General features: G+C 35.8%; 1 protein-coding gene and 1 non-coding gene across 3 annotated transcripts; one reads left to right on the top strand and one right to left on the bottom strand.

Moving 5' to 3' along the window:
- The first annotated feature begins 47 nt into the window (after positions 1-47).
- sel-8 (Protein lag-3) lies at positions 48-14239 on the top strand. 2 transcript variants are annotated; one of them, NM_001384056.2, is made up of 6 exons: positions 48-125; positions 8659-8766; positions 9878-10244; positions 11496-11813; positions 12758-13200; positions 13707-14239. In NM_001384056.2, the coding sequence occupies exons 1-6, from the start codon at positions 70-72 to the stop codon at positions 13885-13887; spliced, it is 1473 nt and encodes a 490-aa protein (NP_001370114.1). In that variant the 5' UTR covers positions 48-69; the 3' UTR covers positions 13888-14239. The 2 variants fall into 2 exon arrangements, with proteins under 2 accessions (NP_001370114.1, NP_001021195.1); NM_001026024.4 differs by lacking the exon at positions 48-125 and having other exon boundaries at positions 13707-13972.
- Positions 5546-5670, bottom strand: C32A3.7. The gene has a single exon (NR_052195.1). It is a non-coding gene; the product is annotated as an Unclassified non-coding RNA C32A3.7 (non-coding RNA).
- Positions 14240-15161: the final 922 nt, after the last annotated feature.

Raw genomic sequence — 15161 nt, 5'->3', positions numbered from 1 at the left:
AAATGTATGAAAGTCTCAGAGACTCCAATTTTTGGGCTCTTTTTCAGGCATCAACTCTCATATGTGTCGATGGATGATCTCTCGGAATTCTTTGTGATTGAGGAGATGTTTATTTCGGAGCCAAGGTGCGGTTTTCTCTTTAATTTTGAATTTTCCGGGAAAAAATTTACCTAAAAATTGCCTCAATTTTACATGTTTACTCCGAAAAAATAAGCAAATTCTATGAAAATAAAAAAATAGGAAAAAATATCAAAAAAGCACAGTTTTCAGGGTTCCGTCTTATAAAAAATCCTTCTAAAAATTTCCGGCAAATCTGATATCCGGCAAACCGGCAATTTGCCGAATTTGTCAACTTCCAGTGGCTTTTGAAAAAAAAATTTCAATTGCTTTTTCGTATAGAAAACTGGATTTTACTACCTGAAAAATTGAATTTTAGATAATTAAAACTATATAATTAAAATACAATTTACCAAGAAAAACTACTCTCTTGCTAAAAAATTTTGGAAAAAAAATCGCATTTAAGAAAATTGAAATTTTTTAATTAAAATTAAATTTACCAAGAAAAATCACTCTATTGATAAAAAAAAATTTGAAAAAAATCAAATTTTGTTTAAAAAACCAAAAAAAAAATCCAGCAAAATTTGCAGCAAATAAAAATAAATTTTTTGCTGAAAATACACAATAATTTTTGATGAAAAGTTGAAATTAGCGAGAAAAATATAAAATTTTTTATACTTTTAAGATTTGTTGGTAGCAGAAAACAAAAAAATTCCACTAAAAAATGCCAAAAAATTTAAATGTTTTTTCCCGAAAAATTGCTGAAAAAATTGAATATTGTTTTGAATATTGACAAAAAAATTCAAAAGGAGAAAATAGTTTCAATTTAAAAATTTGAAATCACATACTTTTTTTTTGTAACATTTGGTGTGATTCATGATTCCCAACTTTGAAAAAAAAAACCATGAAAGTCTATAAAAAACCTCGTGTCGATTTACGCAGCTCGTGTACTCCCCGAGGATTTTCACCAATTCTTGGTGCATTTCCCATTCAAAGCGTAATTTTTGTTCTATTTAAGAAAAAGCCTGTAACATTGCCGAGAAACCTCGAAAATTGAGCTAGTTTGTCCTTCTAAAATTGGTTCTGAAAATATATTATTATTTTCTTTTTTGAGAAGTTGACCCTAGACAGTGTTCCTTGAAAACTCCTATTATCCGTATTTACACACACTTTTCCTAGAAATTTTTGAAGTAGAATTCACCCAAAAATATTCATTTTCTCTATCTAAATGCAATCTAAATTTCACCAACTTTTTCATTTTTTGTTCAATATTTCATCCATCTCCATCTCCTTCACTTCGACAGAGACAACGGAACCAATTAAAATTCGACGATGGCGCCCGTCCGGGACTAAACTGCCAAATCATTTATGTGGTCGTTGTCGCCTCTTCTCATCACGCACCTCCAATGCTTTCGTCCTTTTGACTGACTTTTTGATAACCTGTCCGCACTTTTCAGTGTAAATGTCTATGTGAGACAATTGAGTGAAATTCTTAGATGAAATTGAGAAGATTGAAATTGATTTGAACCTAAAAACTTGCATTTCATTGTGAAGTTTTTTTTTTTTTAATTTGAAGTGCTCTGCAAAATTTTGGTATTTTAATTATTTTTGCAATTTAGAAATTTCAAGCAAATTTTAATTCCGGCAATTTGCCGGTTTGCCGATTTGCCGGAAATTTTAAATTCCGGCGAATTGCCAATTTTTGTTTTTGCCGATTAGAATTGAAATTCTCATATTTCCAAAATGCAAAACCACAATTTGCCGAAACTTTTCTGCAATTGCCGTTTTTCCGGCAAATCGGCAATGTGCCGGTTTGCCAATTTGCCGGAAATTTCAATTCCGGCAATTTGCCGATTTGCCGGAAATTATTATTTCTGCCAGTTTGCCAGAAATTTTAATTTCTGCCAATTTGCCGATTTGCCGGAAATTTTCATTTCTGGCAATTTGCCGATTTGCCGGAAATTTTCATTTCTCGCAGTTTACCGGTTTACCGATTTGGCGGAAATTTTCATTTCTGCCAATTTGTCGATTTGCCGGAAATTTCAATTCCGGCAATTTGCCGATTTGCCGGAAATTATCATTTCTGCCAGTTTGCCAGAAATTTTAATTTCTGCCAATTTGCCGATTTGCCGTGAAAAATCGTTTCCCATCCACCCCTGCCTCGAATCTCTGCAATTTCCAGAATCTTCTTTCTAATGCTCTAGATTTTATCTCAAGTCCTCTGGTTCCACCTGTGACCTCTATAATTACCGGCTGCCAATAACTGGCTCAGTTCCAGGAATATTCATTCCAAAAAAAGAGGCATTGTGTCATAATTGCACACACCTGCAACTCGCTTTTTTTTGGATTCGTCCATTTTTGTAATGTGAAAAACTTTTTTTTTTCAAGTTGAAAATGAAGGACACCTGGCTATCGTATCCATATTTGTAGGTTTTAGTAGTCAGAACTCTCCATCGGTCAGATTAACCAATTTTTTGAAAGAATTGTAATTTTACAATTCTAAATTTTCAATTAATTCTGCCATGGTTTGTACAATTAAATTGCTATAAAAATTTAGATTTTCAAAGTTTTGTAGAGACATCAGTTAACAATTTTTCGATAACGTAAAAGATATCTGAGTAGCAAGCTTCACTTGGTGTGAGAGTGTCCCATTTCGGGTTGATCTACTTAGATCTACGAGAATTGCGGAAATTTAGACGAAGACTTCTCAACTTTTCATTTCACAGTGCTGACGTGAAGTTTGAGCCACCGAGCAGTCTAACTGAAGTTTTTTTGGGATTCTATCAGATCCAACAGTTCATACAATGCTTTTTCTCAGGATATAGCAAGTTATGTTCTCTATTTTGCACAGTAACTTTTTCTCCAGATCTAGACTTTCCAGACCATTTTCCAACATCAAAAGTACCCGAATCTTCCCTGTGTATGCCAATTGAGTTGATCCGGTTAATACCTCCTTCTCGGCAATTTCATCTTCTTCTTCGATTATGACGGCCCTTTTTGGAGGGTGTACCACACACATACACAAACACGTGCAGGTGTCGTTTGCCATGCTGCTGCGTCTCTCAATATTCAACACACTATCCATCGATCCATCGGCTCGCTGCATATAACTCGTACAGTGTCCATTCCTTCCTGTCTCTCTCCTTCTCTCCCTTTTACGGGCGGTGTGTCTCCATACTATCCATCCGTCTTCTCGTCGCTCGCTCCATAGCTGCAGCAGCAACGAGGCGATCACGGTTTGTTATTGTTGCAATTTGGCCTCCTCTTCGTCCCGCATACAGTTGGGTGAGGATGCCACGATTATGACCTCCTTCTCGCTATCTCTCCGCTCTCCGTATCGCTTTTTTGCTCCTTCTTCAACCAGTCAGTCAGATACGAGTTTGTTTATGTTTGTGTCCTCGTTTTGTGGCCCACTACGACCTGATCGTTGACGCCGTCTATGTCTCTCCGTGGATAGAAACAACAAGTAGTGACCATTCAGTTGCATGTTTCACTTTTTATAATCTTTAAGAAGGAAAACAGACAAACAAACACGTGCGCCAATTCTGCGGTTTAGTTCCGAGCCACCAGAAAACGACGACGAGAAAAACATGTGGCTTCCTATTTTTTTTGCGAACCAACTTTTTCCCCAAATATTCATTTCTTCTCGGAAAAATATAACAGGGATGGCTTTCAAAAATATTCACTCCAAAGTTGAGAATCATGGAATTTGAAGACTTTTCACCTTTTTTATGTTACGTGGCCGCGAAAAAGTAAAACTCGGCCACAAATTTTTTTCCGTCTCTGCAATTGCAAAAGTTTGAATTTTTGATTTTCTATACTCGAGCTTTTCTATTGGAAAACCCCATATTTCATCCGTCACATCCTTTTATCAGTAGCATCATCAAAGTTAGTCGCTTCTGGCTCCGGCGAGCTCCACCAATTAATCATCATCATAGCCAGTTGAAAAACGGTTTTAGAAGCCCCTCTAGTGGATGACACCGGTCTGGAGAAGCAACTCGAAGACATTTGAAACAACGGGAGATTGCGTGTCTGTGCGTTTATAAACACACACGGAGAAAAACGCTCGTCGCATCAAGTATAGAAATATGCCTCTCTTCTATTTCGTTTTCTTCGTTTCGTTTCGCTTATTCCCACAATGGGTTTAGATACATTTCTTCGGAAAAAAGTCCTTCCTTTTTTTGTTGTTTCAGCAATGCGGAGGAGGTGGTTGCTGCTTCGTCATTCTGTTTTTTTAATTCGCGAAGCTGCTGCTGCTGCTGCCGCTTCTTCTTCTCGCCAGCACATCCTACGAGACACACTCCTTTTCGTTGTCGGTGCTTTATTATTTATTCCCTTCTCTCTTCTTGCTCACGAGAAAGAGCGGCGCGACTCCGTAAATTTCTTGGCACAATCTAGTGACGTGGTCGAAGAGACTAGGTTGTCAAGTTAAAAGATTAGTGTCTCCTGTCAGACAACAACGTCATTTTATGACTACTCGTGAAATTTATGGAAGTTTGAATATAGAAATTTCTCATATTCAGCTTTTGTTTCAATTTTCTCCGAAACCGGACAACTAACATGTTTCTCCTCGTTCTCTTAGTGTTTTTTATTTATTCTCGAGAATAGATTGAAATCTGATTGCTTTTCGCTTTTTTTTGTTTTCTTCCTTGATGTCGGAGGCAAGTCGTGCTTTTTGGAAGCTGTAGATCAAGGAATGTATATTCCAAAAAAGGAGAATCAACTTGAGTAGCCAAGAAATGGGCGGAGCTTATTTCTGGATTTTTTTTACAAACAAACGAATTCTCGAAAGTTCCAAGTTACCATTTGGATCTCAGACTTTCTGGAAATTTTTGATGTATCAGGCCCATGTTGTATTAGTACAAGCAAGGCTTCCTTGTAGGCGCCAAACGCCTGCCGCGCCTGCCTCGCGCCTTCTGTATGGTGTGGCGTGGACCCGAAAAGTGTCGGCCGCGGCGGAAGAACTACCTTTCGCACTATGTAATTGGAACACCAAGCCTTTGACTTCAAGCCATATTGCAGAAATAAGACAAGAGGCCGGCGTAAGGCGGTAGGTTGAAGGCAGGCGCAAGGCCCTGACACCGCGCCTGCCTTCCAGGGAAGCCCTAAGTTCAAGCAAATGAAAGATCACGTAGATCCTAACGTCCCGAAATTCGTGGTATAATACATTTCGAAGCTGAGCTGTATGTTTTCCATGTGGCTATCTCGGTAGTTAAAATGGAAAAAACGACATGTTATGATATATCCTAACCGACTTCTCTTACACGTGCACACACACACATTCAGTATAGAACGAAGTTGCATTGAAGAGACATAGACAATCAAAAGCGGAACGATGCGGTGACTTGAAAGCCCGAAGAACACAACACAACCGATTTGTAGTCTCTCTCTCTCTCTATCTATCTACGATGAATTATTTTGGATGAAGGCGCGGCGGCGGTGGCCACTACCACCATCTTTTCTCCAATTCCTCATCGGTGACGGACACCGCTCTGGTGACCGCCATCGGGTTCCCCCTTTTCGATGATCGCGCGCGGGGCGCCTCTCATTTATTTCTACTCTTCGTATATGTCTTCCAATCGTGCTTCTCGCGTAAACTGATGATCTAGTAATGGAGGCAAATGTCCCCGATCTATTGAAGAGAAATTACTTTTTTCCACCTAAAATGTCATCGATAATTGACAGTGCCCTTCTCCTCACACTCACTATCATTTTGTTGTCGCCGAAAATGATGATGTTTTGGCGCGTTCCTCTCTTCTCTTTTTCTCCTTTTTTTCCTTTCCATTTGTCTTTTTTTTCCGAATGTTTCGGCAGCAGACCTGGTTATCAGTTGGTTACTTGGCTCGCTTCGAAAATTGAAATTGTTTTTTTGAGTGATCGAATCAGAAGTCTCACTTTCATCGTATCATCATCATCTAACGAACACATTATGACAACGTCGGCGATAATGGATAATAAGTGGAATCGAAACTACGAATTATGCCTTTTTAATGGGGGAAGAAGTCGAAAGGGCAATTGCGGGTCACTGAATACTTCTTCTACTAGTATGTAGTATCTCACTTCACAGCTTCTTACACTTTCCGCTGTTCCTACTTCTACTATTTTCTCTCTTTTTCTCCTTCTTTACTCGCCGGTCGGGTCGTCGTCACTGACGTCGTCGTCTTCTTCTACTTTAACAGAGTATTCCTCAATAGAGACTTAGAGAGACAAGAAGTGAAACACTGGTCGAATGATGACGGCGTTAGCGGTGATGGTGGTGGTGGTTGTGTGGGGGTATACGCGGCCCCCCGTATGTCGCTCTTTTCGTGTGTCCGTCCTCTGTGTGTGTGTCTTGGAGTAGTGCACACTCGGCTGGTAGTGGTGATGGTGGTGGTGGTAGTATCTCATCCCGACCGCCAAGCGGCCCTTCTACCAAAAGGATATGGCTCTTGGAGGCGACACAGAGTGTATGTGTGTGTGCTCTTTTGCCCTTAGAAGAAACGAAGCACAAAAAAAAAGAGGAGAAGAAGAAAAAGAAAGTCGATCAGTTTGGAAAGAGGTTGGTGCTGCATATAGCCAGCTTTCCGTATCTTCTTCTCTTTCTTCTCTAAAATAAGCTTCTTTATACAACCCGAATAACAACAACAACACCTTATCTACACTTCTCCAATGCAACACATGTTGTTTGAGAAGGATTAGCGAATTGTGATCACCAGGGCGGTCGCTTCACATCTAGCCCACCAAACCGCGCATGTCCTCTTGTTGCACTCTATTGGTAGATCAGTGTGTGTGTGTGCGACGAGAAGATCAACGGGATGACTTTTATAACATCCGAACAGTCTCTAACTAGAGTTTAAATTACTCCAAGAAGTTTTGTTAGAGTCTTTCCGATTGCAAAGAATTCGTGTTAATTTATGGATAACTTTGCTCGAACGTGCGAACCCTAACTTCACCTGATTCCTCGTGACGTGTGCTGCTGGATTCCGGGCAAGCTACACACATATGTAGGAAACACTTGCATACCCACATGCACACAAACACACTCACTAAACGCATCGAGACACCCCTTTTCCTTTTTTTTATTCCAAAAATACACACACACACACATGAAACCAACCGCTCTTCTCTTTTTGGAGTTGGATGATCCAGGCTTTTCTCCTTTCCCTCTCAATATTTTTTCTCAAAATTTAGTAATTTCTCGCCCCATCTCGTCGTTGCAAACTTCTGATGCTCTTCTCTTCGCGTTCCCCATTCAATGTACTCTGCGTCTCTTCGTCTTACACATTATCTCGGTCGTCTCGCGTTCGCTTCGTTGTCGTTTTTGTCTTCTCTCTTCTTTCACTGTTCTCTCTATCGGCGCCCCGATTTTTTTTGCATGGCGCCGCCGCCGGTCGTCGCCGCGAAGCTGCATGTGTGTGTGTGTGTGTCTGTGCATGCATATATGTATATATGTTGTACGTATCTTTTTTCTTCGTGAACGGCGGTCTGTAATGTAAATGGACATGCTCCTCGAGTCTCTCAGGTTCCTACAATTTTTTAATTTTTCTGAAAAAGTCTTACTTCTGTAACTTATCAGCAATTCTACAGAACTGTCCGTTTTGGTATGATATTGCAGTTGAAATAGAGGAGGCTGGATTGATTTTAAAATAGTTTCTATTTTTATTGAGAACACCTTGATGGATCCTTGATGAACTTGCTGAAAATTCAATTTGCTGAAAGCTAGATTTGCCGACAAATATCAACTGTCACGTAGTATCTCAGGTCCTACATTGAAATGGGCAGTTTTGTAGATGTAGCCTCAAGGCATAGCCTACTCGCCTTGAAGGTGTTTAACACCAGGGGTGGACGGCAATTGCCGGTTTGCCGGTTTGCCAGAAATTTTCAATTCCGGTATTTGACCGATTTGCCGGAAATTTCAATTCCGGCATTTTACCGATTTGCCAGAAATTTCAATTCCGACATTTCGCCGGTTTGCAGAAAGTTTCCAATTCCGGCATTTTGCCGATTTGCCAAAAATTTTCCATTCCGGCAATTTGCCCATTTGCCAGAAATGCCAAATTCCGCCATTTTGCCGAGTTGCCGGAAAAAATCGTTTGACACCTACTTACAATTAGCTGTGTGATAATCCATAGTGTCTGCAAGATAATAGGCATTTCTGTGCCTACTTTTGAAACCCCCGTAATTTGAAAATCCAACCTTTCCTAACTAAGGATGTTTAACAAAGTGCGACTGCACATTCTGGTCCGCTCTCTTTGCTCTTTATGTGCTCAGAAATTCAAGATACTTCTCCTTTTCCTTCTTCTTGTGCACAATTCGCCACTCCTCACCCCCCCCCCCCCCCCCCTACGCCGTCTTCTTCTTCTTCATTCAACCCGCCCCATTTTGCTCATTCATTTTGTGCTGCTCACGCCGTTATTCTTCTTCTATTCCTCCTGCTTCTTCTTCTTCTTCTTGTTCCTACTCTTTCCAGGAGGCTCCAAGATTTTGTGTTGCTCCTCTCTTTTCCTAATAACAAGCACCATCAGATGTTTGAAATTGACTAGAGTCTTGTCTTTTTCTTCGTGCTCTGCCTTTTCTTGAGAATCTCACTAGCAAGTTTCTTCAAAAAAATGATATTTTTAGTGTCGCCGGAATGAAACCGTCGACAAGCAAGACGACACATTCACCTCCACCTGAAGAACCGACAGCTCCATTTGTGAATGATAACTTGCCAAATCCCGAAGACGAGCCGTAAGTTTTATACATAGAGATTTATTTAAAAATTGTAAAAATTCAAAATTCCATTCAAAGTTTAACTTTTTTTTTCCAAAATTGACTTGAAAAATATGATTTTTCTTTGGTTTTTCAACTGGAATTCATAATTTTGTCGAGTTTTGACTAGAAATTGACTTTTTTTACCTAAAAAAATACTCAAAATTGTTTAAAAATTTTACAAAAAGAATAACAAATCTAACTTTCAAAAAAAAATTTTTTTTGTACAACTTGTGTTACAGCAGTTATCATAATTTCGGGATTTTTTTAAAAAAAATGTGGAAAAAATTAAATAAAACGTACGTTAATTTTGTCTATTATAGAAAATTTTTAAAAAAATAGAAAAGCGACCGAAATTTTGATTAAAATTGTGTTTAAAAAAAATTTAAAATGACAATTTTCACGAAACAGTCTACAGAAACTATATCTATTAAAGTAGGTTTATTTTGAAGAGAAAAAAGAAGAAAAATTCTTCAAAATTTTTTTAAAATTCGAATTTTCAGGAAAAACTGAAAATTTTGTATTTTTTTCTACATTTTCTTTTAAAAAACTTAAATATCTCAAACAAATTTACATTCTAGTTCCAATTACGAGTGTTTAATATTTTTTGAGATAATGTCAAACTTTTTTGAAATTTACGAGTATTTCTGTTAGCTTTTTGTTTTTTGCTCGCTTTTTTCGCCATAAACGCGAAAAAATAACCAAAAAAAAAACAACGAAAGTTTTCAATTCACTTTTACGGGAACAGTGAATACTACAGTAATCTGTGTGTAGGCCTTGTGTCGATTTACGGGATCTATTTTTGAAATTAATTTTTTTCAAATATTAACAGCATTATTCTATTTTCTTTGTTTCTTCGTATTATTTTCCTAATTTTGACATTCTATCGATATATCAAATCATTTCAAAAATCGTTCTCGTAAATCGACACAAGGCCTACAGTAGTAAATTAAAGGATTACTGTAGTTTTCGCTACGAGATATTTTGCGCGTAAAATATGTTGTGCAATACGCATTCTCAGAATTTTGTGTTCGTGTAATATCTATTTTCAAATCCTCGAGTCTAAAACATCAACTCTTTTTAATTTCAGAACCATCGGCGACCTCAACGCATTCCACTCGGGCGAGGAGCTTCATCGTCAACGATCAGAGCTAGCACGTGCAAATTACGAGAAAGCCCGACCCGAAATGATTGCAAATCAACGAGCAGTCACTGCACACTTATTTAATAGATATACAGAAGATGAAGAACGGAAGAGAGTTGAACAACAAAAGAATAAAGAAGCAATGAATGCATCGACATCAGCTCCAACTTCATCCAGGAATGGTGGACAAAGTGTTGAGAATAGAAAACGACGAAATGATGTAGTTGTAGCACCGCCGACAAGTGAAGAAGAATGGAAAAGAGCACAGCAACAACATTGGATGGGTCAGCAGCAACCACAAATGCAATTTCAGGTAAAAAATTTGAAATAAATGAGAAAAAAACACCAATTTTAAATTTGGTAAATGTCAATTTTTAAAACATTCTTTAGCATTTTTTGGCTTTTTTTTTTGGCATTTTTCGGCATTTTTTGACATTTTGTGAGGATGTAATAATCGAAAAAAAAAAAAATTTTTAAAAATTAACAGAAACATTTTTTACATCAAATTTGTGTTTATTTCGATGAGAAAAAACTAGAGAAAGCATACTATTTTTTTCCTAAAAAGATAACAAATATCTAAAATTTTGAGTTATTTTTCGACTTATTAGAAAAACCAAAAAATTTCGATTTTTAGAAAAATAAGAAATCTAAATTTTTTTTCGACATTTCGAAAAATTGCATAAAATTTAGACCACTTTTCATACTTTAGAAGAAAATAAGGTTTTCCTATAAAAAATTGAAACAAAAAACAGTTTTTTTTTCGATTTCCGGAAAATCGAAAAATTAAAAATTTTTTAAGTTTTTCGATTTTCAATTTTTTTTCTTAAATTTTCCCTGAAAAGTAAAAAGAAACAGTTTTCGATGACACCCTTGGTTTAGATAGAAATTTAAATATTCATTTTTTGGAGAAAATTTTTTTGAAAAATCGAAAATTTTTGTTTTTCAGATATTTCGAAAAATAGCTTAAAATGACGGCTATTTTTCTTTTTTTTTTTAAACAAAATATATTACGGGAACACACAATTCTGAGATCTCGTTGCGAAAACTACAGTAACTCGTTAAATTACTACTGTAGTGTCGATTTACGGGCTCGATTTTTGAAATGAGTTAAAATCATTTATTTAACAGTAGAATATCAAAATTAGGCCGAGAATGAGAAAATAATACGAAAAACGAATAAAAACACTTTTCCAAAATCGAGATCCCGTAAATCGAAACAAGCGCTTCAGTAGTAATTTAAAGGATTACTGTAGTTTTCGCTACGAGATATTTCGCGCGTCAAATATGTTGTGCAATACGCATTCTCAGAATTTTGTGCTTACGTAATTTATGTTTTCTTATATTTTTTCCCATCAAAATAAACTAAATTTAATTTTCTGAACATCTTTTTGCAAATTTCCGATTTAGCGGAAAATCAGAAAAAAAAATCAAATAATTTTTAGGTTTAAAGGAAAAATTTTCTTTGAAAAAAAGAACAAAAAAGTCCAAATATTCAAAGGATTAAAAAAATAAAAATAAAATTTTTGGATTTACCGAAACCTCCCATATAAGCCCCATATTTCAGATGCAACAACAATATCATTCCCAACAACAACAGTATATTATGATGCAACAACAACATCATCATATGACTGGAATGCAACAAATTCATCATCAAATGCCATCAACATCATCTGCTGATTCTATTCGTTCAGTCCCAACACCAGCTTCTTCAATGCATCAACCGAGTCCAGCAGAAATGAGAAATGGTTGTGGAATGTCTAGAAATGCGACAATGGATATGACATGCTCACCGATGAGTGGAGGCCAGCCGATTGTCGACGAGAATAATTTGGCTGTTCCAGAAGGCGAATGGTTTGATAAGTTGGCGCTTGCTGTGGCTGTGAGTTTTTTTATTTTTTAGAAATTTTGAAAAAAAATATGATGAATGTCACAATTATCAAGAAAAAATAGTTCCAAGACAAATTCAATATTAATTTTCTGGAAAATTGAAAAATCGAACTTAAAAAAGTCAATTTAAAAAAAAATTAAATTTTGTTTATTTTCGTCGATAAGAAAAAAACACAACAAAAAAAATAATTTTCTTCTGAATGCGAAATAGAAAAGTGGACAAAATTTTCAGATATTTTTTTTGAAATTTTGAAAAACGAAAATTTTTTTGATTTTTTGAAAAACTAATTTTTTTTTGAAATTTCGCTTTGAAAAATAGAAAATGGGTCATTATGACCAAAAATAACTGTAAAAAATCTCTATAAAACTTTAATTGATTTTTTAAAAACCAATTTTGCAAAAAATAATCGAATGGTTATTTTTTCTTCAATCATTCTATCAGAGTTGTCACATTTAAAAAAGGTCGAAATTTAGAATAAAACACTCCAATAAATTTTCGATTTTTCAAAATTTTCAGACAGATTTTATAAACTATAAACTATGTGTAAATTGAAATTTTTGTCCAAAAAATATGGAATTTTTTGAGACATTTCGAGCATTGCTGCAGGTTTTAACTGAGTTTTCACCACTTTTTGAAAGTAAATAAAATAATTTTAAAATGTTTTAAAAAAATTTTTACTGTGATAATTGGTGATATTAGCAAACATTCTTTAAAAAAATTCCCCAATGACAAGGATGTCATCGAAAAAAGTCCGATTTTTCAAAAAAATAAATCGAAAAATGACATTTTTTTCGATTTTCCTGAATATTGAAAAATCGGAAAAGAAGTTTAGAAAATTTTTAAAAAATTCAGAAAAAAATTTAAAGTTTTTTTTTCGAAAAATCGAATTCTTTTCGCTGGTTCTCAATTTTAATTCTAATTTTTACGTTTTCCAGGAGCAATACAATGTTGATACAATATTGGGTCCGGATACCTACGACACATTTCTAGCCGAACTGGACTTTTCATCCTCCGAATCACCAACGAAGCAGTCTCCGATGGAAATGAATGGCGATCGGATGCCGTCGACGGCTCCACCACCAGCTCAGAATCCACAACACATTGCTCAGCTTCAACAGCAGCAAAATAAGATGAGATTGATGCAGCAACAGCAACAGGAAATGCAACGAATTGAACAGCAAAGGAGGCAGCAGATTATGCAGCAACAACAACAGCAGCAGCAACAAGAACATCAACGACAACAGATGCTTCTACAGCAGCAGCAACAACAACAACAAATGCAGCAACATCATCAAATGAATGGAGGTGGACAATTTGCGACGCAGGCACATCAGCAGGCTGCTTATATGCAGCAAATGCAGAGAATGGAGCAGATTCGGTGAGTTTTTTTTCCAAATCGAGAAAAATTCATTAAATTTTCATTGAATTTCTGAAATTTTTCAAAGTTTTTAAATAATCTAATTCGAGAAATCTATCGAAATTTGAAAAAAAATGTATTTAAAATTTATTGATAACAAAGCAAATTACATTTTTTTATGATAAAATTCGGGAGATTTAATTTTTTTTCAAAAATAAAAAATTACAAAAAAAAACCAGTGTAATTCTGACTTAAAAATTTAGATATTGATCATAATCTAGCATAAAAAATTTTTTCAATAGAGCATAGATTAAAATTTTAAAACCCCATAAAAAGTAATTTTAAAAAAATTATCGGATTTTTCTAAAAACGTTTTTTCGATACTCATATTTTAATCAAAAATCAAAAAAAAAAAGGTGAAATTCAACCAATTTTTGGAAAATTCCGAAAAGAAAATTAACTGAAATTTGAACATTTTTGGTAAAAAAAAACCTATAAATGTTTCTGAAATAAGCTCAATTTTCCAGACACCAACAACAACAAGCCCAACAACATCAACAGGCTCAACAGCAACATCAGCAGCAAGCTCAACATCATCAAATGGGTTACGGTATTCCGAATGGATATCCACAGCAAATGCATATGCATCCACCGGCCTACGGAGCCCATCACATGCCACAACCCACTGCATTCGCTAATATCAATTGATTTTAGAAAATTGCGAAACCAAAAGATATCTGTGCAATTATTCATTTTTTTGTGAATGATTTTTTCCCATTTTTTCCATTTTTCCCCCCGATCAAATTCCTTGCCTTTAAGAGTGGAGTAGCGGTGATTTTGCTTCTTCTAAAAATCTGAAATCGTCTTAAATTTAGAAATTCCACAAAAGAAAAATGAAAAAATACGCGATTTTTCAATTTTGGCTGAATTCAAACTGCAACCAATCAGCGATTCGCTCCGCCCACTTTTGAACCAATAAGATAAATTGGTCTCATTTTGGAGGGAAGTTTAAAAAAATTGAGAAATCACGATTTTTTCGCTTTCTTTGGTGGTTTTTTGTGCAAAATTTATTTTTTTCTCATTCCCACTACTCCACCTCCAATGAGGTTATTCATGTGGTGTAGAAAAATGCAAAAAGTTGTTTTTATACATTTACCCCCCCCCCCCCCCCCCCCCACCTACTCGTGAGTGCCGAAAAATGTTTAAAAACAACGCATCCATTTTTGCATTTTTCGGCTTTTTTTTTGCATTTTTTGACATTTTCTGCATTTTTGGCATTTTTTGGCATTTAGCGCAGAGAGCTGTGTTCACGCAGGATGTCGGAAAAAGCAGAAAATTGTCGAAAATGCCAAAAAAAGTCGAAAAATGTCGAAAAAATGCAAAAAATGAAAGCGTTTCAAAAACATTTTTAGACACTCATGAATAGGGGGAAAATGTATAAAAATACATTTTTGTATTTTTCTACATCATATAAATAGCCCCATAAGCACTGGAATAAGCTTCTTCTAGTCTTCTATCCCCCGCTCTAGTTGTGTATTGTGAAGCGTCTTTTGTCTCATGGCAGGCCATGTCCCATTCCTTGATCATTCCCCTCGATTCTCTCCATCATTTTATGTACCGTTTTGTTATGGAAAACCGATGTAAAAATATTTTCTTTTTCACAATTTTCTGATCTACTCTTCGTCCCTCACCCCCATCTAATTTTTTTTGTGAAATGTTTTTTTTTGTTTTCTAATAGGCAGTGTCTCTTTTTTTTTTTCGAAGTTTCGATTTTATTCGCTGGATCGACGAAACTCTAAAAATTTGCATTTTTTCGTTCATCTAAACACCTCATTCTCCGTTTTTTTTGTTCCATTTTTTCTTGGGTTCTATATATTTATATATATTTCTCTTTTCCCTTCCCTTCCCTTCCCTTCCAATTTTATTTAGAAATTTTGAAACCTGGTGATTTCCGAAATCAAGCAAACTGTTCACACTTTCCC

The sequence above is a fragment of the Caenorhabditis elegans genome, chromosome III, assembly GCF_000002985.6.
Source record: "Caenorhabditis elegans chromosome III".
Taxonomy (NCBI): Eukaryota; Metazoa; Nematoda; class Chromadorea; order Rhabditida; family Rhabditidae; genus Caenorhabditis; species Caenorhabditis elegans.
The sequence above is the reverse complement of the archived record's forward strand: the minus strand, read 5'-3'. Positions and strand labels throughout refer to the sequence as shown.